Source organism: Sebastes fasciatus, chromosome 2 (assembly GCF_043250625.1).
Source record: "Sebastes fasciatus isolate fSebFas1 chromosome 2, fSebFas1.pri, whole genome shotgun sequence".
NCBI classification, from domain to species: domain Eukaryota; kingdom Metazoa; phylum Chordata; class Actinopteri; order Perciformes; family Sebastidae; genus Sebastes; species Sebastes fasciatus.
The window spans coordinates 18,785,007-18,808,812 of NC_133796.1; the positions used below are offsets into that span (position 1 = coordinate 18,785,007).

Genomic DNA, 23,806 nt, shown 5'->3' on the forward strand with positions numbered 1-23,806 from the left:
GTAACTCAGTAAAAACAAAAACACCAACATTAACAAGTAAAGATGTGAATGTGAGAGAGAAACAGAGAGAAGATTTGTTTTTAAAGAACACTTGAGGCGGCAACTTCTTTCTAGAATCAACTTGGAAATAGGGGATGTGATTTCTATAAGCCATTTCTGTTGTAAAGTAGAGCTGCAATGATTAACCGATTAGTCGTCAATTATTAAATTAATCGCCAACTATTTAAAAAATCAATTTTTTGATTTGAGTCCATTTTTAAGAAAAATAAAGTAAAAACTCTCTGATTCCAGCTTCTTAAATGTGAATATTTTCTGGTTTCTTTACTCCTCTTTGACAGTAAACTGAATATCTTTGAGTTTTGGACAAAACAAGACATTTGAGGACGTCATCTTGGGCTTTGGGAAACATTGATCAGCATTTTCTGACATTTTATAGACCAAACAACTAATCGATTAATCAAGAAAATAATCAACAATGAAAATAATTGTTAGTTGCAGCCCTACTGTGCAGCGTCTCTGTTCAAAGATGTTTTGTGTGTTAGAGTAGTTGACAAGTGATGAGTCACTCCGAATTTAGTCAAAACCAATTTCCCCAAACTGTACCAGCATTACTCATCGGTGACTAACAGCACAGTTAAGATGAACCCATGTTGAAGCCCTAGAGAGACTAGTGTTGCACAACAGGCATCAGGTAACTGACTAGCAAACAGATACACATACTGTAAATGGTATCAGTAACACTATCAGGTAACAAAAAACTAATAAGTGGCACGATGCCGTTTGGTGACACGGAGATTTTCCACAGAATAAAGTAAAAATATATCTCATTAGTACTTTGTATCATCAGAAACTGAGCAGTCCTGCTTGTGCAATCGGAAAAACCTGCTCACCCTCCGGCAGAAACAGAGCGAGGACAAACAGTAAAACCTTGTTTATTGCAGTTTTAAACTCCTGAACAGATGGCTCATCTAACAGGCACAATGAAGAAAAATAAACATGTTGATGGGAACCCCTACTGACCGAGTGTAACTGTGGGAGCTGGTTGGTGGTACATGCAGCTAGAAGGAGCATGCACATTTCATACAGTTTGACTACAGTCAGGACACCGTTTGCTTTTTGCATGACAGACTGGAATAAGCAAGGTTTTACTGTGTCAACAAAAAGAGGGACGTCAAGTCTGAAAACGTTAGCCTCATATGAGCACTGGTGTTTCCTTCTATTGCCGTGCAAGAGCAGGCAGGTGTGTGTGTTGAAAGCACAGAAACAAACATCTCATGAGTAACATTATAAATGTCATTATTATCATTTTGCAGCCAAGCCCTGTTACCTCTAGAGAAAAAGCTGCACCATTAAATCCAGTTTAGGTGTGATTATTAGACAGTAACTTTCCCACGATGGCAATATTATTAGACACAGGCAAAGAAAATGATCTGAGCAGGAAAGGAAGATGTATAAAGTGATTCGCTCCGCAGGGAGCAGTTAGAGAGCAGCGAGAGTGTGTAAAGAAAAAACTCTTTTAATCGCTCCTCTGGTGTTCCTGAAACACAAAAACATCCATTCGAAATTTGGTTCCATTTTTTTGACAAAAGTAAAGACAGAAAAAAAAGACTGTTAAGAGATTTTTTTTTTTTTTTTCGGTGGATTGTTTCTTTAGAGACATAATGGTGCAGAAGTGAAGATGCTGTGGCAGCCAGTGCTACAGCCGGACGACAAACAGTAAATCCTGAGGGGTGGCTTCAAGACACTTCCTGGTTTCAGGAACTGCACTTCCGGCCAAACCAAACCGGCGTCAGGCCCCCGTTCAAAGCAGAGAAGCTCCTCCCTGCACCCCCTCAACCCTCCCCAAGATGCAATCTGTAGGAAAAACTGTCAAAGCAGGACACACAGCTTCTTCTTCCATCCACTTTGCCTCTCTTTTCTCTGTTGATCCTGTGAACCAATGAGAGTAAACGAGAGGAATAGCTCAAGGAATCGAGTCCATTTTCCTCCCTTCACATTGCTCTACACCCAAACATCAGCGAAACCACAACCTGAGGCCTCTGTCTGCCGTTAGAGGCTCCAACTCGGTGTGGTGAAACAAAGAGAGAGAGAGAGCACCGGAGAGGAGCCAACACCAACGTCCCATTTATAAAAAAAAAAAAAAAAAAAAGCTCCTGCCAAACCTCCGTGAAATAAAAAATATTATTAATAATAAAATAAAATAATTACAAAGTAAAAAGAGTTCTACCTCACCAGCATTAAAGAAAGTAAAAGAAGAAAATTTGCTTCTGGAACCATCAATGAAAAAACACTGAGGTATGTAGTTTGGATGGAAAGCCTCTTCATCGCTTTTATCCTCATCATGATCATCACTGTCACCATCCACCAAACACAGTCAGTTTCCTGTTTATGTTTCCATCATGGTCTACAAGCCCCTCCCCCAGTGGGTGTGGCTCTTTGTTGTTTTGGGAGGGGTGAGGGTGGGGGAGAGGTGTATAGACGTGACTGGCTGCACCTCTGAGGAGGAGCGAGAGGGATCCATTTATCCATCAAGTTTGTCTTTCTCCTCGAGGTTTCCATCTCTTTATCCGCGTCTCAGAGTCTGTTGGTGTCTCTATCAGTATCCAGCTTTTCCCAGGCTCTGTAGCGCCCCCTAGGATTGTAAGTTCAGGGTGAACTTCCACTGTTGGTTGAGGCTCGGGCTGCAGACCTCCACGGTGAGCCCGCCCATCCTGGCACTGCGGCTATCCAGACAGAGGTTACTGCCCACGTGGCGAAGCTTCGAGTTGGACTCAATCTGCTCCCATTTCTAGTGAGACACAACAACGTCATGTAGCATAAACATAAGAAGTATAGAAATGTTTACTTTACGAATGAGAGTCAAACAGTCCAACCCAGCTGGTTGTTTTTACCTGTCTGCTGTCGTTCTCTCGACAGCCTTGTAGTTTGATGAGGGAGCCGGCCGTTCTGTCCACCACAGTCAGACACAAGTCCATGTGTTTCACTGACTTATCTTTGGTCAGCGCCCATTCCTTTACAAACATGGATATATGTAAAACCATTAGCATAAATGCACTTCTGCATGCCAACATATAGAGGTTAAGGATGTTCTGAGCAAGCACTGATGTCAGGATATAGTGACAGTTTGAGCAAAATATGACAAAAAGTTATTTTTGTTAAAGCTAACAACTGCAGCTTTAATGGTCGTAAAATCTATTCTATTTTTTAAACAACAAAGTATGCAAACTTTTTTTAAACAAAGTTTTGAAGTCCACTTTCTCACTTATGACAACTAGCAAAGACTGAGAGTAACAGTGGCATTTGATCAGGTTTAAAATATCAAATACTAATCGAACAAAGGATGTCTTCATTAGATTGGTTGATCCAGTACGTCTTAAAGGAAATGTCAGACCAGCTCTTTACATCAACACATAAAAAGGAACACTGATTGTCTATTATGGTTTGTACTGCGCTGATTTAACAAACTGCAACAGATAAGTGGTGGGGTTGAGTGAGTTCATTACAGTATCTGTGTTATATCGTACTCTCTACAGTAGAACCGACGCCCACAGGAAGAATTATTAGTGTGCATCAAGACGTGCCCCCTCAAAGCCTAAAGAGCCGTGTTGTCATGTACACATCTAATTAAATCCAGCGTCAGTTAATTTCAAGCTAGAATTGAGACCGTATAATTAGTTTTTTAAAAATGAAAATTTACTCATGTGGCAAGATTTGCAATATTGCAAAAATGACGAGGGTAAACCAGACGTGTAAAACCAACAGACTCCGTAGCTGACGCCAGTTGTCCCAGTAAGACCAGCACACCTGTCATTCTATTTTAGGAAGGAACTATTTGAGAAACTGCAGACACAAACACATTCAAAGTGCTCTAAAAACAATGTTAAAATTAAGGAAGATACTTGGCTTTAAGTCTCACCTGACCTTTGTTTTAAAACACGTTTTCTCTTTTTAGTAACTACAGTCTTAATAATAAAATCACATTGTGTGCAACATTTGACCTTTAATAGTTGAATCCTGTGACCTACCCCTTGTGCTCTCACCACCACTCGTCACCACCACCACTTCCAACCAAGGTGTATTTAGAGCAAAGGATTTGATAAGCTGACCTGCGTGTGTTGCCGTAGTAACGCTACCTGGTTTCCCCCGGCGTTGTGGCATTCGTAGACGCCCACCACGCCGTCCGCAAAATGACCCAGGGTGTCCAGACAGTTTCCTCCCTGCTGCAAGGCTCCAAACGCGATGTCCTGGTGGTCCGGGACTCTGAACACACACAAACACCGTGTTTTTAAATATATTAAATCTACGATGCTTGTATCAAATCTACAAAGATATTAAGGCTTAATAGTAGTATAGTAGTAGTTTAATAGTGGAGCCTTGAGGAAAACATTTTGGGGACCACTGCTATAGAGGACAGAAATAGGGTGAGCTAAAAAGAGAGAACAATGTTTTTGTACCACTTTCTTCTGATAAATAGGACAATATAACCTTATTACATTTTAAATTATTAAAATTCAGATCTGTTACATTTTTACATTATTAATCTCATTCATGTAAGTGACAAATTACACACCTGCCAAAATTTAATAATGTGCCTGAGTCATAATTGCTAGAGCGGGTTATTCATTAGTGTCACCACAGTCATTTGCGAGTCTTATTAAAGTATGAAACATTAGATCGCAGCACACTGGAGATCACAGTCACGCCGATACTCCTGGCAGAGCTGCGGTGTCTTACAAACCAAGCCCTCCTAATACTGAAACTGCAACCCCAGCTGGGAGGATTAGTCTTATTCCGTAATATTATATATTGTGTCATACCATGTACCGTATCATATTACATAAAATGCTGTAATTTTCTTACCGCAGTTCAGGGTAGACGTTCTCCAGGTACCATTTGAATGGCTGGCATCCTAATCTCTTCTTCATCTCCAGACGACTCTGGATACTGAGAGAGAGAGAGAGAGAGAGAGAGAGAGAAAGAGAGAGAGAATTAGAGGGTTGATCACTTGTGGTTCTCAAAACGTTTCCCAACATTGATTAAATCATAGCCACTCTGTGTCTGAGGTTGCATCCTTTGGGGAAAATAACTGCTTAGGCTGGCACTGGAGGGAGATGCCCAAAGTGTTCCCACAAGGTCACATAATGAGCATTTTTATCTTTGTCCAGCTGCACTGTATGGATGTGAGAGTACTTATTGTTGTGTGGCCAATTCTGAGAAAAAAAGGTGAGAAAGGCACAAAGCAGCAGTCAGCTAATTAACAGATAAAGGGAAATAAAATAACAGAAAACCCCAAGAATACAGTCAGGCTCCTGCATGGCTAAAGCCTCTCGTCACTAGCCTGTTTAATATCCATCTACCACTTTTTCTTTTACGTGGATCCTCGCTCCTCTTTTCCAGTGCCTTGCGTGTCCATCATGTTCCTTTGCTTTGACGTATGCTGTCATAATCTAACACTAATCCCTTCAGCACGTCAAAGCAGTCTATTGACTTTTTGCCCTCTTTTTAAGCCACATTAACTGCCTTGTGTCACCTCATTGAAAGGGGGTAACTGACTTCTTTTACAGCTGACATGCTGCTAATTGGCAATCCTATTAATATGCCCATTCACGTGGCTGCCTTTGTGACTTCATGATCTAGCTACATTATGCCGTAGGGCTCATACTTCATGGTACTTACTTTCCATAGGGGACGTTTCTCGCCGAGGGGACGGCAGCGTAGTAGAAGTTTTTATACTCGTCCATCCACACCTCTGCTGCTCTCCTCGTGTTCCTGAGAGAGAGAGGTGAGAGGAGAAAAATGAGGGAAGGGTGACGGACGGGGAGGAAATGGGGAGAGGTGTGACGGAAGACAGACAAAAGGAGACATGAAACCGAGAGCAGGTGAGGAAGATTAAGGTTAGAGAAGGAAATTAAAACAGATAGAGAGAGTGATAGAAGAAGAAAATGAGACGGGGAGTGGCAGCGACAGAGAGATGTCTGTTACCCAGACATAACCAGTCATCTCCAAACTGGACATGCTGAGTGGGACACATGGCGCTAGACAGACAAAACCTTGCACAAACTCTTTTTCATACACCTCTACAGCCATAAGAGGGCAGAGTGCCACTGGTTAAACAGACAAATGTGAATGAGTGCTTATTTTTCCAGTTACTGCATTCACTGGTCAACAGTGTGTCTGTGTGTCACCAAGCCCGGTCATAACATTTTGTCAAATTTCCATTTTTTAGATGATGTGCAATAGTACTATCAGACCATGGCTACGTTCCAATCTTTTTACTCTTAGTACGTACTGCAGCTGCCCTTACAAAGTACATACTCCTGCATGCAGTATGCATACATTTGGGACATACTACTTTGTCTTTGACCCCCTTGCTCATAAATCCACTGTGCAGAGGATGTGTGTGAACATAGCCAGAAAAGCTTGCTGGCTTGCATACTGCAAATTCCGACCGGATGTAGTAGGACATCCTGGTATTTTTGGCATACTGCATTTGACATACTGTGTATTAGGACATATTAAATATTTTTCTGGCATACTAAATGGTATGGTAGTATGGGTATTGGAACACACAGCATTTGTCAGCTGGAGTCAGAATAAAACACAACTTGATCATCTATTCTTTCTATAACAGGGGTTTTAAATGTGTGACACTGTATGGGCTCTGATACAGTCAAGACAGCACTGGATTACTGTGATACTGAAGAAATCGTGATGATTCTCAGGCAAGTTCTGGAGTTATTATCCTTTTTCTTGGCGGATTTATGGACTTTTATTTGCGATGGACATACTGAACATAAAAATATGTGTATTATATCTGTGTGTTCATATTTGATGGAGTTAAAGACTGGAGTACCAGACTGTTAGAATACACATACATTGAGGCAAGTAAACGCTAGTATGCAAATATGATGCAGCTGCACTGTTTTATATACCTGAGGTCTTTCTCATGAAGTAGGATTACTGAGTTGGCACAAAAAAACAGAAATCCATGATCCACATTTGGAGGATATTCACTCAGAACGGTGAACACACTTTAGGTTTTACTCAGCACAGTGATCAAGCTAACTTCATTAGAGCTGATTAATCAATTCATTGACAGTACAATTAATCAGCAGCCATTTGGATAATTGCTTCAGTTGTTTATTTGAAGCAACAATACCAAACATTCCCTTGTTTCCAGCTTCTCAATTGTGAGGATCTGATGTTTTTTTGTCATGTTTGGGTTTTAGACTGTCAGTCGTACAAAACAAGCAATCTGAAGACATCACCTTAGGCTTTAGTAAATTGTGATTGGCATTTTCTGACAGTTTTTAGACCAAACGACTTAACAAGAAAGTAATTGTCAGATTAATCAATGCTGAAAATAATTGTTAGTTGCAGCCCTAAACTTTATTAATAGAGCATCATGAGACAGGTCTCAGATGAGTGTCATAAAACATCTGAAGAAGTTGTGACTGCAAAGACTGATAGAAGGTCTTATGATTCGTCAAATATAGCCTCGATCTGTTCCAGACAGGTACAGGACTGTTAATCTTTAAAGTGGCACTGTGATGAGTGACACAAGTCATTTATTCTTACAAACAAGCCAGCAAGGAAACTGTGTGTTGGTTCTCAGACAGGCTGGAATGATGCATGAAGACAGTGAACTTCTGGTACAATGAATGTCTCAGTTTCAAACACTGAGGAGTAGTTCCTTGTCTTAATGAATGTACAGACATTTCCAAACGCATTTCTAGCATCTATTTACTGGACTAAAAGACCCCAAAACCATCAAGACTGGCATCTGAAAATCAGTGAACTCAAAAAATCTGATTGGTGGAGGTGACATAAGATGCTGTTTCAATACTTTTCACTATAACTATTTTCAACATGCAACTTGCTTTGCCTTATGCAGAAATCTTTGTATTTCATCCTGATCCACCTGGAGCCCTGCAACAGACTATATTATAAGGTGGTCCTTTACCAAACAAATTCTTATTTGACTTACACTTCATAATTTCATCAACAGATCTGTAAAACTGATTTTCTCCACAAAGAATCACACAAAAGCCACACTTTAAATATTGTGTTCACCAGAGACGTGCTCATTAATTTCTTGGAAATAAGTCATTCAGCATGAAAAAAGCATAAAAAATGAATAATCAACAACAGAAATCTTAATCGAGTAAGACCAAAACGGCCGATAAGTCGACTAATCGACTAAGAGGGGGCTGGTATACTGTAGACAGTGCACTCCTTGGGAACTTTATATGGGGTCTAGAGGGGCTTTTCTTAACACTGATGTAAGTTGGTCCTGTCTCCACATTGGATATTTGGGAAATGCTGCTCCCAGAACAATTATAAAGCCATCCAAGCAGACAAAAAAGGCTCCCCACGGTCACCGCCAGCAGACACAGGGACGGTGTCTGGAGCTTTATTCAAGACTGAAGGGCAAGACGATGAACTGTAGCAGCCTCAGAGCACAGATGAAGCTGTTCTGCATGGCGAGTCTCCGTTGTTGAGGCTGATACACGAGAACCCCACTGCACCCATCAGTTAATAAATTATTTTGTGAAATACTGGAAAGGGTTATTATGCAACTACTTTTGAGGCTGCTGAAATTTGGTCACATCCACAGCCAGCATGTTATAACAAGCTCTGAAACTGTTTGATCTAATGTTTGAGTTCATACATATCCACTGGAGTCTTTTCTTTTTTGGTTTCATCCAGCTCAGGGTCCATTCACAATTCATAAGAATTACACCAGTTTTTTGTAGTATTATTAAGATGTCAGTGCTCTTTACTAGTGCGCTGTTGGATTAATTTCTAGCCATCAGGAAACATTTAGTCATCACAAATTTCACTCAGCATCTCAGTGTGACCATTTCAGACGCCAACTTAAAGTCAAGATGAAAAATGCCTTTTAAACCCTTTTAGACCACATCCTTAGTCATATTAATAATAATAATAATAATAATAATAATAATAATAATAATAATAATAATTAATTTAACTTAAATAGCACACTTTAAAATACAGCAAAATCGCAAGGTGCTTAACATAAAGGGTAAAACAATCATAAAACAAGGGTTAAAACAATCATGCAATTAAAAGCGTTAAAATAGGATACATAAAAAAAGACCAAAGTTACACGTAAATGACATTACTATAAAATGTAATAATTAAAAACTCTTATTACGTGGCTTTGTTAAATACTAAATTCTGATTCTGGTCAATCACAGCGTTCTATGCTCTGTTATCCTTATAACAGACCGTTGCTATTTATAACAGACCGTTGCTATGGGTACAGCTCTGATCTCGGACTCTGGCGGACTTGTGTCAAATGATTGATTTCTTAAGTAAGGAGCCGTGTAATAAGCAGGATAATGTACAGCTAGGGGGATGCAAGACCACTGGGCTTCGTGGTCCTGTCGGGGTTTATTTCACAACAATGACCGGCTCGCTGTACATTATCTCTTACTTGTGCACCTATTTACTATATATATATATATATATATATATATATATATATATATGTGCCAAAAAAATCTATTTCTTCATATTTTCATATCAGAATCTTATCAATTGTTCCTGTAAAATAAATGACGTGTGCTTACGTAAGCTAGTACCAACCAATTTCAGCCATATTATCATGACATCCATCCAACCTTCAATCTGCAACTTTTAGCGACAACGGAGGCGTGTGTGCTGTAGCTCTGTATCACGCTACATTCTAAGCCCGCCCACTTTTTAGTGGTCCAATCAAATGCGAAGGATTTCATTTAAATCCCTCTTGTAACTGTACACCGCTCAAATACGCCGTTTTAATCAGGAATATGTCCCAGTGCAGAAGCTAAAGACGCTCCAACTCCTGTTTGGCTGGGATATTAAGATAGAGATGAGACGAGCTCATTCCACAGATGCTCCACATTGTTGGTCTATTACACCCTTCGTCTCTTATTTTTCCTCCCCAGTGCCAGAGAAACCACAGACACTTTAAATTCCCTGTTATCTGTGTGTTGACGTTCTTAATCAGGGCCATGCGGGCTTGTCGGGCTCGTTTCCAGGGGCGGTTGCTTGTAGTTGGAGAATGTTTCAAAGCAGAGATCCATATCTTTCCGTGTATCATGTTTCCCATTACTGATGTTCACAGATTATGTTGTCACATTTATCAGAGCTCTGAAGGGCAGCACATCCAAAAACAGATCTTCTATATCTAAGAGGAGCATTCTTTCTAATCTGAAGCCAATTTCCCCTGTGATTACTTTTTTTTAATTGTTTTTTAATTGTTGCTGCTTGGTTTTAATTATCCAACACTGGTTTAATTCTCAGAGCTGAAGTAAAACTCAATAAGCAATCAACCCAAATGAAAAAATAATACCAAAGTCAATCATGATTAAAATACATCCCAGACAAGAAATAATTATAGGTAGACTGTGCAATATATCATCATACTGATTTTAGATTAGATGCCATGTGTGGTTATGGTTATTGTAATATTATGGTGCAGAAATGTTGAGAAAAGGTCTGCCTGCCCTTTTCCAAACAGTTTCCAATGACGGCTTCTCAGATGGCTCAGTGTAACTGCTGTCAATAATTTGTGTTGACTTTGACTGTGTAGTCATTGTTGGTGATTTCAACATCCATGTTGACAACCAACAGGACAGAGGGGCCAAATAACTGTGTCAGGTTCTTGATAACTATGGAATGAGTCAGCATGTGATGGAGCCCACACACAATAGGGGACACACTTTGGACTTAATCATATCAATGGGCCTGAACATTTCCAAGGTTGTAGTGATGGATGTTGCTCTGTCTGATCATTCCTGTGTATTCTTTGAGAGTACTCTTCCTGTGCACAGAAATGATAAGACAGAGGTAATCACAAAAAGGTATATCACTGAAAATACCAGGGATCAATTTGTTCAGGCTTTCTCTTCCACACCCACCCTCCCCTGGACCTCTGTCAATGAGCTTGTAGATAATTTAAATTCTAAAATTACAAATGTTATTGATACCATTGCACCCACCACGGTGAAGATTGTCTCTGGTAAGAAAAAATCTCCATGGAGAAATGCCATGCTGGTAAGAAATGAAAAAAAGAGAGTGTCGAAAAGCTGAACGCCAGTGGCGGAAAACAAATCTACAAGTTCATTATGACATCTATAAAGAGAGACGTTGCATTTATAATTCAGAACTGAGAAATGCAAGGCGGTCCTTCTTCTCTGACATCATCACCAAAAATAATAATAATGCACGTGCCCCGTTTGCTACTGTCGACAGGCTAACAAACCCTCCTGTCTCAGTAGCCTCTGAACTTTTATCCTCCAGGGCCTGCAATGAATTTGCTTCCTTTTTCACAGAAAAAATTCACAAAATCAGACAAGCCGTCACTTCCTCCATAGCAGGTACAGGATTTTTGTTGCCCCTGCGTCCACTTAAACCTGGTGCAAATAACATGACACACAATTTTATCCAATAAATCAGACATACCTGGAGGAAATCATACAACATCTAAAATCCTCCTCATGCTGCCTTGACATTCTGCCAACAGGCCTTTTCAAAAAAGTATCAGATTGTATGGTCTCAGAGCTTTTACAGATTGTTAATGCATCTCTTGTTTCAGGAGTCTTCCCACAGGCCCTGAAAACTGCCGTCATCATCTGGCACTAAACAACTCTTTTGATGTCTTCCAGTCAGGTTTTCGACCTCACCACAGCACTGAGACTGCTCTTGTTAAGGTCTTCAGAGACATCCGATTGAACACAGGCAGTGGTAGAATTACAGTTTTAGTTTTACTGGATCTCAGTGCTGCATTCGACACGGTTGACCATAATATATTACTGGACTGACTGGAAAACTGGGTGGGTATTTCTGGCATAGCACTCAGCTGGTTTAAATCCTATCTAAAAGACAGGGACTTCTTTGTGTCTATAGGTAATTGCAAATCTGAGCTGAACAAAATCACATGCGGAGTTCCCCAAGGCTCCATCTTGGGGCCTCTTTTGTTTAACATCTACATGCTCCCACTGGGTCAGATTTTTGATAACAACAAAATAAATTACCATAACTATGCAGACGACACACAAATTTACATAACTCTATCACCAGGAGACTACAGTCCAATACAAGCACTGAGTGAGTGCATTGAACAAGTCAATAATTGGATGTGCCGGAATTTTCTTCAGCTGAACAAAGACAAAACTGAGGTCGTAGTTTTTGGAGCCAAAAAGGAAAGATTGAAGGTTAGTGCTCACCTACAATCTGTAATGTTAAAAAGCTCGGACCAAGCCAGAAACCTTGGTGTAGTCATGGACTCTGACCTGAGCTTTAACAGCCATATTAAGACAATTACAAAGACAGCCTACTATCACCTGAAGAATATAGCAAGAATCAGAGGACTGATGTCTCAGCAGGATTTGGAAAAACTAGTCCATGCATTTATCTTCAGCCGACTTGACGACTGTAACGGCGTCTTTACTGGTCTTTCTAAAAAATCGATCGGACAGCTGCAACTGATTCAGAACGCTGCTGCTAGATTCCTCACTAAGACCAAGAAAGTGGATCATATCAGTCCAGTTCTGAGGTCTCTACACTGGCTCCCTGTCTCTCAGAGAATTGATTTCAAAATACTGCTGCTGGTTTACAAAGCACTAAATGGTTTAGGGCCAAAATACATCTCTGATCTTCTGCTATTTTATGAACCATCCAGACCTCTCAGGTCATCTGGATCAGGTCTGCTTAGTGTCCCCAGAGTCAGAACTAAACATGCAGAAGCAGCGTTCAGTTTTTATGCACCAAATATTTGGAACAAGCTCCCAGAAACCTGCAGGACCGCTCCAACTCTCACTTCTTTTAAAACAAAGCTTAAAACTTTCCTGTTTGTTGCTACCTTTAATTAAACCAGATAATGATCTGATACTGCACTAGAGCTTTTACTCCTTTGTGTTTTATTCTATTTTAACTTCTATCCTAGCTTTTATTTTTAGCTTGTTTTCATTTTCTAATCTTTAATGTTTTAATGTTTTTATAACTGTTTTAATTATGTCTTAATGTTCTTTTGCACTTTGTCGCAATGTTCTTGAATGTTTATGTAAAGCACTTTGAATTGCCCTGTTGTGGAAATGTGCTATACAAATAAAGCTGCCTTGCCTTGCCTAACAAACCATCTGGCGGGTCAGGTTCCCATCTAGCAGTAGGTATGTTCACATATTTACTTTAAAGAAATAGTTTGACATTTTGGGATATTCGCTTCGATGTGGACAGGAGGAGCTGAGGATCGAACAACCAACCCTGCGATTAGTAGATAACCCTGACTTAACGGCTCATTAAAGGGAAGCACAAGATGTCCAGTGTAGACGAAACAAATGGCAGCAATGTGACATGTGTGAATGGGAAATATTGTTCTTCACTAAATGAATGAATGAGCGTGATGGGTGGAGCCTGGATGGTTAATGAGTGTTCAATGTGTCTGTCTGTGCGTGTGTGTGTGTGTGTGTGTGTGTGTGTGTGTGTGTGTGTGTGTGTGTGTGTGTGTTTGTGTGTTACCTTGCAAACACAGTCCCGCTGCCCCCAGGGAAGGTGTATGGATGCTGTTTTCTAAAGACGTGGCCAACTCTGCTGCAGGGGATGATCTCCAGACTGCCAGCACACTGCCACACTCGAAATGAGATCTCTGAAACACACACACACAGGCCATAATAACACATTTGTTCCAACAAACTGTTTCTATAAATATATCACAGTTGATTATTAAAAGCAGTATGTAAGAAGTTTGTTAACTCAGGACATCTGCACCTCCTTAATGTCTTCAGTGAGCTGATATTGTCAGCATTGTATCTGAATAAGTGTTGTCTAAACGAGCACACAAGTAATTTAGTATCTGAATTATCAACCCAGCTCTGAATCATTGTGCCGTCTCGAGAGAAACATGAATCATTCTGTTTATTCTTGTCGATTTCCCAACTGAATTCAGACAAAGGCAACAGAGAGACACAGCTGTTATCATCTCATTGTGCTGTTTGCAAATGACCTCTATTGTGTGCACTACGGTTATTATCTCATTAACACTGTAATTTTCTAAAGATCAGCTGTAGTCTGGAAGACTCTTTTACCCGGATGTGACCACCAAATTACTTTAATTCTTCTCTTTATCGTGTTCTTGGCACAGAAACCTGAGATGAACTCATGAGTTGATCACAGCGAGAGACACATCGTTGGTACCAAATCTCAAGAGGCTGTGCAGATTTTACAAGTGAGCAGAAATCTGTTGTTTTTCAAGCCAAAAGTACATCATTTATGACGGACAGAAATTACTAATGTGTGCCCGTTTGAGACTTAAAGGAATGGTTCGACATAAATCCTGCTTAAACACTCGGAAAAACACTCAGAAAAACACAAATTTCTGCTTTTTTCCTCCCGATTATACAAATGAGATGTAACATGTTAATTAATTAACTTTAGAGGTGATGGAAGGCAGATTTTAAGGTAACACTTCATTTTACAGGTCCGCAAATTTCATGGTAATTAAGTGATAACTAGCAAATAACCTATTTGAAATTTGTTTGGAATTACTGCCAAATTATCCCAATATTTAACTCAAAAATTACTTTATTATAAACATTATTTTATAATTATATTCCGCTATTTCCCATTAGCTGGTAATTTATTTAATACATTTCCAGGAAAAGAATAGAAAGTTAATTGATATGCTTTACTTCCATGTCTGCTAATAAATAGATAATAATTAGCAAATAACTTCTTTTAAATTTCTTAATAAACTCCCTGAATCATTTTATTAGCTACCAGGTTACATTTATGTAGACAATAAGTCACACAATGGTGAGATTCGTTCCCGATCAGAAGTGTCTTCTATTAGTTTTCCACCTCCGATGAAGAGCAGCGCACAGCCGCTTCTCAAGCCTAAGGGCCCTATTTTAACGATTATATGCTATTTCAGCATATAATTATTAAATAATGTTTATAATAAAGTCATTTTTAATTAAATTTGAGGTAAATATTGGGGTAATTTGGCAGTAATTCCAAAGAAATTTAAAATAGGTTACTTGCTAATTATCACCTAATTACCATGAAATTTGCGGACCTTTAAAATGAAGTGTTACCGATTTTAATTACTGCTGGGCAAAGACAGCCTAGCTGTATCCCCCTGTCTGGTATCACTCTTCTCATCTAACTCTCACAAGAAAGATAATAACTGCACTTCCCAAAATGTCAAACAATTTCTTTAAAGCCTGTAGCAAAACTCCTGACACGTCTGTCACCTCTGGAGGCTGATAGTCGGGGAATGAGACAGTCGGGGTGCAACACATAACAGCAGAGATGTGTACTGATGGTAAATACTGACGGTAGTTTACTTTCTCTACCTGGCACTTTACTTTCCACTCTTAAGCACACTCTACTATTTGTTACTTTGTTTCTTTCACTCACCTAGTTTTTCTATTCCTCTGACATCCATTACTGTGTCATACTTTCATCTCTGAACCACCACCATCTGTCTGCTGTGATACTACTACGACTCCATGCTCTACTGTGACTCTACTGAATTTGCATTTGCACTTTAGCAGCACTCACCAAGGTTTTCTCCTCCCCATACATCCATCATCATGTCATACTTTCCCAGCAGCTCAAAGTAATCCTTATCCATGACAAATAGACCTCCTGCTATCATTGGAGTCCTGCCGGGGCAGAGAGAGAGAGGCAGGTGAATGGAGCGAGGAAAAAAAGCGAGATTAGTAGTTGGTGGAAACTGGCAGACAAAAGGGAGTCTGCTGTGTGTGTGATCACTAGAGTGTGTGAGTGTGTCTGTCTTACTTACTTTATGGGGGCGATGGGGTTGCCTTGTCTGGCTCGTCTCTGCTCCAGAGTCATGTAGTCCCATTTAAATACCAAATTCCAGTCAAAACCTACCGACATAAACACAAACACACATACACATAAGAGGACGACACAATTATGATCATTAGTTGGGATTAAGTAGCAGTCTGATTATATACTGACTGGATACATCTGCAGATGCCTGATTTCACATGTCCACCCAGAGAGTACAACTCCTACTCCTGACAATGAATATAGTCGTGTCCCAATTTTACACTATATACTAATACTAGAAAAGACGGGATATAATAGTCACTTTATCAGTATGAATTAGGGGCGAGGGGAAAAAATCGATACAGCACAGTATCGCAATATTGTATAGATGCACTGATGTCAAATATCAATCTTTTATTATATAAACTACTAATACTGCAAATACAATGTGGACTCTAATGCAAACAGTTCAGTTTGTAAGGTGCATGATGCAACATTTATGTTTTTATGATAGCGTTGGTCAGTCTGTTTGCTTGATAATCCCAATTTTTCTAAAAATGATTGAAGTGAGATGCAGGGACAGCATAATTTTTTTATAAAAGTTGCGTTGTTCAAAATACCTGTAATGGTACAGAAGTCCAGTCCAAACTATTTTGCATTCAGTTAAGTTGGGCTGTATCTAAAGTTCAGTTCAGTTTGTCGGATGCATGATGCAACATTTATGTTTTATGACAGTGTTGGTCAGCCTGTCTGCTCGACTGACGATCCCATTTTGCTGCAATAAAAATTAATGAAGTGAGATGAACAGAGTGAAAACTGTATCTTGTTAGATAAAACAGATGTTGACACATCTGAACTACATAATTTGCAGTGGAAAAAAGGTAATAAATTGCAATATATCACAATATATCTTATTGCAAAATGTTTTAAATCGCAATAAGATCATATGACTTAAACCTGTAGTAGGCGGAATGTTTTTGGCATCATTGGGCAAAAATTCCATAATAACCTTTCAGCATATTGTAATTTAAGTGTTCTGAGAGAAAACTAGACTTCTGCACCTCCTCATGGCTCTGTTTTCAGACTTTAAAATATCTAGCCAGTGATGGAAGGCTTTGGCCAATCACAGGTCATTTCAGAGAGGGAGCGTTCCTATTGAGCGTTCCTATTGGCTGTGCTCCGGCTGGTGGGCAGTGCTTGGTATTTCCTCAACAGTTCTCAACATGGTATCACAAACTTTTCTAATTTTACAGCTAAACAGTACACTACAAGATGTTTCTGAAAACATTTGAGGAGAGAAATAGGCATTACAGTAACAGAATATTGATTCATATTTGATCAGCGCTGCCTAGTTTGACCGTTTGATCGGACTTCACGAGGGACTGACAGCTGCTCAGAGACGGCAAGGCTTCAGCTCGGCTCTGATTGGTTGTTTTCTTCCGGCCTGTGAAATCTTGCAGATGCCATTAGGAGCACCAGAGGACACAGAGGCCCCATGATTTTTTTCAGATGACCTGTCTCATGCACTACTGTCAGGATATAGTGACCGTTTTATAAAAGTAACTTTTTTTAAATCATATTTGCTCCATTTCTACCCACTGCTGCTTTAAGTAACGTGATAATATTGTATTGTGCAACCTCTGGTGATTCCCACCGGTGGTATGAATGTACTACATAGTCATCCAGTTAGAATACGTATGCAGTTTGGAAGACATGTCCCGTAGGCCGTTAGACTAAACATGCTGGGTGTATACCTAGCGGAAGTGTTTGTCTTGCGTGTGAGAAATATTCACAGCAGCCTTAAGTGAAAATTGTTTATGACGAAAGCACAGGATGCCAAAACAACAGGTACTAATGCTGCTAGTACCGAACCACACAGGACATCATGTGTGTGTTCATGTACCTCTCTACTTGTGTACTGTACCTCCTTTCAGATCGGCCGAGGCTCCTACGTACTGGAAGTTGTCCATGTTGATGACATCAATGATAGGAGAAACTACTCTGGTCTTGTCCTGAGGAGGAAGGACGGAGACAAAATCATTTGTTAGGACAAACTTGGGAATAACAGGAAATGTGGCTCATTAATAAATATGTACTACAAGTCCAAGCAGAAGTAAATATTCCCCTCAACACCAATGATTCACATGTTTAGTTTATGTTCTATATTTAGTTTATCACCGTGTTTATGAAGCAGAGCTGAAAGTAAAGCAACTCTGTGTTTTCCACACTGAATCACTCCCACAGAGCCACATCACAGTAGTTTAGAGAAAGGATTGCTTAAGTGACCAGAATGACAACAGCAGAAACGAGTCTCCAGGTGCCGAGTGAGTTTATTTATTCTGTGTTGAAACCTTTGATATGACACATGAGGTTTCACCCACACAGATTGCATTTTTCCTTCTCTCTGTTTTGTATTGAGTGATTCATTATTTAGAAGAGCAACTAAAGCAAAGAAAAGCAAAGTCAATTACTCTGACAGTGAAATGTTTTCGATTTGGCTTGAGGCGTTTATCAACTAGGGAACGACAAAACACCGCGTTTGGGAGGATCAAATGCGGAATCAGACTATTTTCAGTCACATCAGATAAATATTTAAAGAACAAACTCTATTTTACACACAGTGCCCCACTTCAGACTGAGATTACGTGTAATCAAGAAATTCCCTCTCAAGTCAGTACTAAAAGACTTCACATTAAATATCAACACGCTAATGTTGAAGGTTCAACTCTTCTCGCAGTGGCTGCACCACCCAGAATGAACGCATAAGTCCTTTTCTGCTGTCTCGTTGCTTCCATACAGCAATGTTTCAGTGTTTTAACTCAACATTGTTTTACTTCATGCATCATTGTGTACTGTTGTGGAGGGTTGGAGTTGATGTGACTGTTGTACATCGCTATACTGATCAATGGTGTGTCTGTGTGCGGGACACTGTGGACGGAGAGGGGCGGTCGGCTGGGAGATTTTTCTGTTGAGAGTGGATGGATGGATGGCACTATTTTAATTTTGCTGTTCTTATTTTGTCTTGTTTTGTTTTATTATATTTTTATTTTATTTGTTTGTTTGTTTGTTTTTTCATTTCTGGCTGTGTGATGTTGATATAATGGCAAAATGTATACCTCGTTTCTGTTGAAAACCAATAAAATTGTTTAAAAAAAATACAAAATAAATATATATGTATATATATATATATATACATACATACATACATACATACATTTATTACACGGCTGTGTTGAATACTCGATTCTGATTGGTCAATCATGGCGTTCTGCAGTCTGTTATTTCTTTATAACAGACCGTTGCTATGTGTAGCAAACCGTTGCTATGTATAGCAGACCGTTGCTATGGGTGCAGTTCGGATGTTGGACTCTGGCAGACCGTTTTTGTGTCAAAATATTGATTTCTTCAGTAAGTAGCCGTGTAATAAGCGGGATAATGTACAGCTAGCGGGTCATTGTTGTGAAAGAATCCCCTTCAGGGCGATGAGAGACCCCTCCGCAAAAATTCGGGGATTTTACAGCTCGCTGTGGTTAGACAAGAAGGAAACATGTAAGGAAACCAGTGAGAGGTCCGCCTTTTTAAATAAAATAAACCTGGTGGAAAACTCTATTTCTATACAACTGTTCTGACACTGGGAATAAAACCTGACTGGCATTGTCCCAAAGGATAAAGACAGAGAGATCACAGTCTGAGTCAAGTAAAGTTCAACACCACATCAGGGTTCTGATCTACTGAATCTCTGGCTTACACACTTTCTGACATCCGTTTTTATTTTAATACTGTAGAAGAAATACATTTTTAACAATGTCAGATCAGAAAAGGGAAATGTGAATTATTGGAGCTGTGAAAATGGGCTTTTATACTGAAAGAGTCCAAACATTCCTGTGTTATTGGAGTCATGCGCTCCTTGTTTTTCACATGAATGTTAACGAGCCTGACTGACTACCAGCTCCAGGGGTGCTGCTTTGTAGCTGACCTCTGACCTCTAACCTCTAAAGGAAGGGAAGGAAAAAACTTGTCCTGTTATTTTGAGGAACTTGTAACACAATTCTCTTTATTATGTATTTTTAACAATCATAAAAACTTAATAAGTTTCTTCTCCCTGCTGCTTGGCCATCGGCCAGCTGTTTGGTTGTTTTAATTGAGTACTTTTCTAATGCATATAGGTTAGTTTGTGTTCAAGTCTTCACCGAGCCCTTATCCTGTGAGATTTTTTTGAAATGTGTTCCTTAAATAATAATCCAAACTTAAAAAAACAACAATTTAATTTAGTTTTCTTCACAGAAATGAATGAAATGATGAGATATAGGCCAACTGTATATTTAAAAAAAATGTCTTACATCCCATAAAATCAAGAAGGCCTCGCAACCTCCCATGAAGCTTTGGTGACCGAGGACTGTTGCCACGTATTTTTGATTCAGTCACTTTTAAAAGAAGCCTGACAAGCAGTGTTTAGAGAAAGAAGGAGGTCAAACCAGAGTGACTTCATCAAGTGGCGGGCTGCTCTGCAGGGTGAGTGTTAACTGTTTAGACTCATATGCCAATCTTTAAGTGTCTCTCTTAACATCACAACATAATGTCTATTCATCACGCCTTTCATTGTTTTCATGGTTGGACTTCTCATCTTTTACTTTCTTTGTATGTAGGATAATAAACTTTACTGATGTATAAAGGTGTGTGTGTGTACCTCTGCCACTCTCTCTAGTAGCGGCTCTAGCCAGTGGTCATTACATTCACAGTGAGAGTCCAAGAAGGTGAGGACGGGTGCCGTGGCGGCGTCTGCACCACGAACCCTCGAACGCATCAGTCCTGAGGGGAAACATCAGTAACAAAAAACACATTTAGAATAATTTCATGAATAATTACATTCAATAAACAGCTCTGAGATGTTTTTTTAAATGGTAAAAACTCTTCTCTTCTTCTAACTACCTTCTCTGCGGTCGTTTCTCAACACGCGCACTTTTTCGATCTTCCCCAGCAGCGCTCCGTCCTCCTCTGAAAAACACACACACACACACACACACACAAAGCATGCATTTACACACTGATCCTATGAGGTTTGTTTATTTGTACAGTTTGTTTGCGTGTATAACTCACGGTTATCACTGTAGTCGTCAACCAGAATGATCTCTTTGACCAAGTGAATAGGACTTTTCTTCAGGACACTGAACCGAGAAAGAGAGGAAATTTATAGGAAGATAAAACATATTATAAAAGCCCACAGATCATATTAGAAAAGTTGGACAGCACACACACCATTCACACCTACCTGACCACAGTCCGCAGCAGAGCAGAGCGAGCTTCGTTGTGGAAGGTGATGACGACGCTGGAGGCCGGCAGCTCTGTCTTCCATTGTTTATGTCTGCAACTACACACACAAGAAACCATCACAATTAGGAACATAAAAACAGGAAAATACACGAAGGCATAAATGCCTACAAGTGTGTACAAATGCACACAAACACTCCTACGCACAGCTGAATGTGTGAGCAAAGCTGCGAGCTGGAACGGCTCCCTAAACAGATTCTGGATACAAGAACACAATAAATAGGATTCAGTTCACACTGAGGTACACACACACACAGAGAGTAATACTCTGCTGAAGCCAGGATTGACGGTGTGTTTTGCGGACTGCAGGGCAAAAATCCCATGAGATCGTGTACATGTGTGTGTGTGTGTCCAACAGAGACAAATCCTGCCTGACTTAAAAGTGAGAAACATGGGTGATAGGAGGCTACATGAGACAAGGAGCCAAAGGGAGAATGAATAAATCCTGTTGTAATGCCCGCTACACGCTATACATCACATGAGCTGTAGGAAGAACCCACAATCCTGTTTCAAGAAATTAACATTCACCTATAATTTAAAGACTTACTGCCAACAGAGAGGTAGATCTTAGAGGCTTGAACGCACGCCAGATGTACAGTATGTGCTGTTTAAAGAGTACACCACATGATGAATGTACAGTAGTCGTTAAGTTGTCTGTGTGCATCGTGTCCATGTGCCACGTCTGTCAGAGCAACACTGAAACCCTGGAAACAGTCAATATGCAGCCGCACCAATGTGTGTTATATTGATGTAGAATAAAAAAGTTATTTTCATCTTGTCTTGAAAAAAAGGCTGTTTTTATTTCTGGAAAACCTTCACACTCAGTGCTGCTGTGTGCTTTGCAAATGGCACACCACTACAGGATCAATAGGAGACACATCCCTGCTCTTTTAGTAGGCTAATGGCTCTAGCTGTCTAAGTTAGGTCAATATATCAGTGAGGCCAGACCGCTGCCTTTATAAAAATAGTCTTTGAATCACACAGTGCGCGTCTAGAAAGATACTGCAGGAATAAAACCACTGACTGAATACAGAGTTGGCAGCACGTTCACTTCTTTTTGCTTAACTTACAAATCACTGGGCCTCATATACTGTAAGGCTACCTGCTCCACTCCATTTGTGGGTTTCATTCACAAAAATCTTAAAGAGTGAAAAATACATTTCACACTAGTTATTATTTTAGTATCATATTTAAACTCCATATTCATTCTGATTAAGGTATTGAGATTTCAGGTGTGCCTGTACAATACTTGTATGACAGGTCTGGATAATTTTCAGAAAGGTTTAGTTTGTTTTTGTTAGGGCCAGGTATAATGTCTCAGAAGTATGTGGCTACATATATATACAAAATGCACGGTTGGAGAACTGTGTAGGAATAATGTTTAATCTTCGCGGTACTTTAGTGTCTGATGTGAAGCAATCGCGGCATAACGCTGTCTCCTGGAATGTCATTCAGTTTCTGTTGTCCCATGTCACGAGAGTTGACAGAAATTCATGCTGTCTCCTTTTTTTCTGTAGTGATATATTAGAGCTAAAAAACTAAAACTGAAATTAATTTACGTAAATTTTAATTTTATTAGGCAATATCGTTTCAGTTTAGTTTTAGTTTTTCTTAAAAGATATTTTTATTTAATTTAATAACAATATTTTTTATTGCTTATTTTCATTTTAGTTTCAGTTTCAGTTTACTATAATAACCCTGGTCTGGACTAGAGTAAATTTTGTTAATTTACCTAAAGAGAAAATTAAGGGTACGAGAAAATTGGTGAATGCCACAAGTAAGGGATAATGTACAGCGAGCCGGTCATTGTTGTGAAAGAAACCCCAACAAGGCGATGCTGCAGCCCGACGCGGAGCGGAGGACCCCAATGCGAAACGCCTTGAAGGGGTTTGTTTCACAACAATGACCTGCTAGCTGTACATTATCCCGCTTATTACACGGCTACTTACTTAAGAAATCAATAATTTGACACAAAAACAGTCTGCCAGAGTCCGACATCAGAACTGCGCCCATAGCAACGGTCTGTTATATATAGCAACGGTCTGCTATAAAGAAATAACAGACCGCAGAACGCTGTGATTGACCAATCAGAATCGAGTATTCAACACAGCCGTGTAATAAATGCTCTTAAATGGCTCATACGTGCCGCTTCAGAACAAATCTGTTTGTACGGCTGGTTCTTGCATGAGGGTCATTGTGTTTGTTAGTTTAGCATCACTTAAAAATGTTAACATTAAATGTATTACAATGTGCTGGAAACTAAAAGCAACAATGAAATGGCTACTAATCCTCCTGTTGAAACACTCAAGTGATCAGCATTTATTTGCATTTAAAAACATAATGAAAGGGGAGCCCGGTAGCTCACCTGATAGAGCGGGCGCCCCTTGTACTAAGACTGAGTCCTTAACGCAGCGGCCCAGCTTTTGAATCTGACCTGCGGCCCTTTGCTGCATGTCATCCCCTCTCTCTCCCCTTTTCATAACTATCACTGTCTCTCTAAAGGCATAAAAGCCCCAAAAATTTTTTTTTATGAAAATAATTACTTTAAACACGCTAAAAAATATCCTTGAAATGAAACCCTTAATTTGTATCAATAATGTATCTGCACAGCCAGGAAACAAAAGCCCATAACCGCTAGGAGGACGTAACCCTCTTACTCAGAACTGGTTCA

The 23,806-nt window shown here is 39.7% G+C and overlaps 1 protein-coding gene across 2 annotated transcripts in view; it reads right to left on the bottom strand.

The window, feature by feature from the left end:
* Positions 1-916: 916 nt before the first annotated feature.
* Positions 917-23,806, bottom strand: part of galnt2 (UDP-N-acetyl-alpha-D-galactosamine:polypeptide N-acetylgalactosaminyltransferase 2) — a 66,214-nt gene continuing 43,324 nt past the window's right edge. Inside the window, exons 4-16 of one of the 2 annotated variants that reach the window (XM_074612694.1) lie at positions 21,077-21,175; positions 20,905-20,972; positions 20,737-20,802; positions 20,495-20,616; positions 17,732-17,819; positions 15,815-15,902; positions 15,571-15,674; positions 13,528-13,654; positions 5,677-5,769; positions 4,861-4,944; positions 4,134-4,260; positions 2,892-3,011; positions 917-2,788 (exon numbers count right to left, since the gene is read on the bottom strand). In XM_074612694.1, coding sequence (XP_074468795.1) covers positions 2,633-2,788; positions 2,892-3,011; positions 4,134-4,260; positions 4,861-4,944; positions 5,677-5,769; positions 13,528-13,654; positions 15,571-15,674; positions 15,815-15,902; positions 17,732-17,819; positions 20,495-20,616; positions 20,737-20,802; positions 20,905-20,972; positions 21,077-21,175 — 1,342 coding nt within the window. In that variant the 3' untranslated portion in view covers positions 917-2,632. Of the gene's footprint in view, positions 2,789-2,891; positions 3,012-4,106; positions 4,261-4,860; positions 4,945-5,676; positions 5,770-13,527; positions 13,655-15,570; positions 15,675-15,814; positions 15,903-17,731; positions 17,820-20,494; positions 20,617-20,736; positions 20,803-20,904; positions 20,973-21,076; positions 21,176-23,806 lie in introns of both variants that reach the window. The other variant, XM_074612685.1, reaches the window with a different exon arrangement.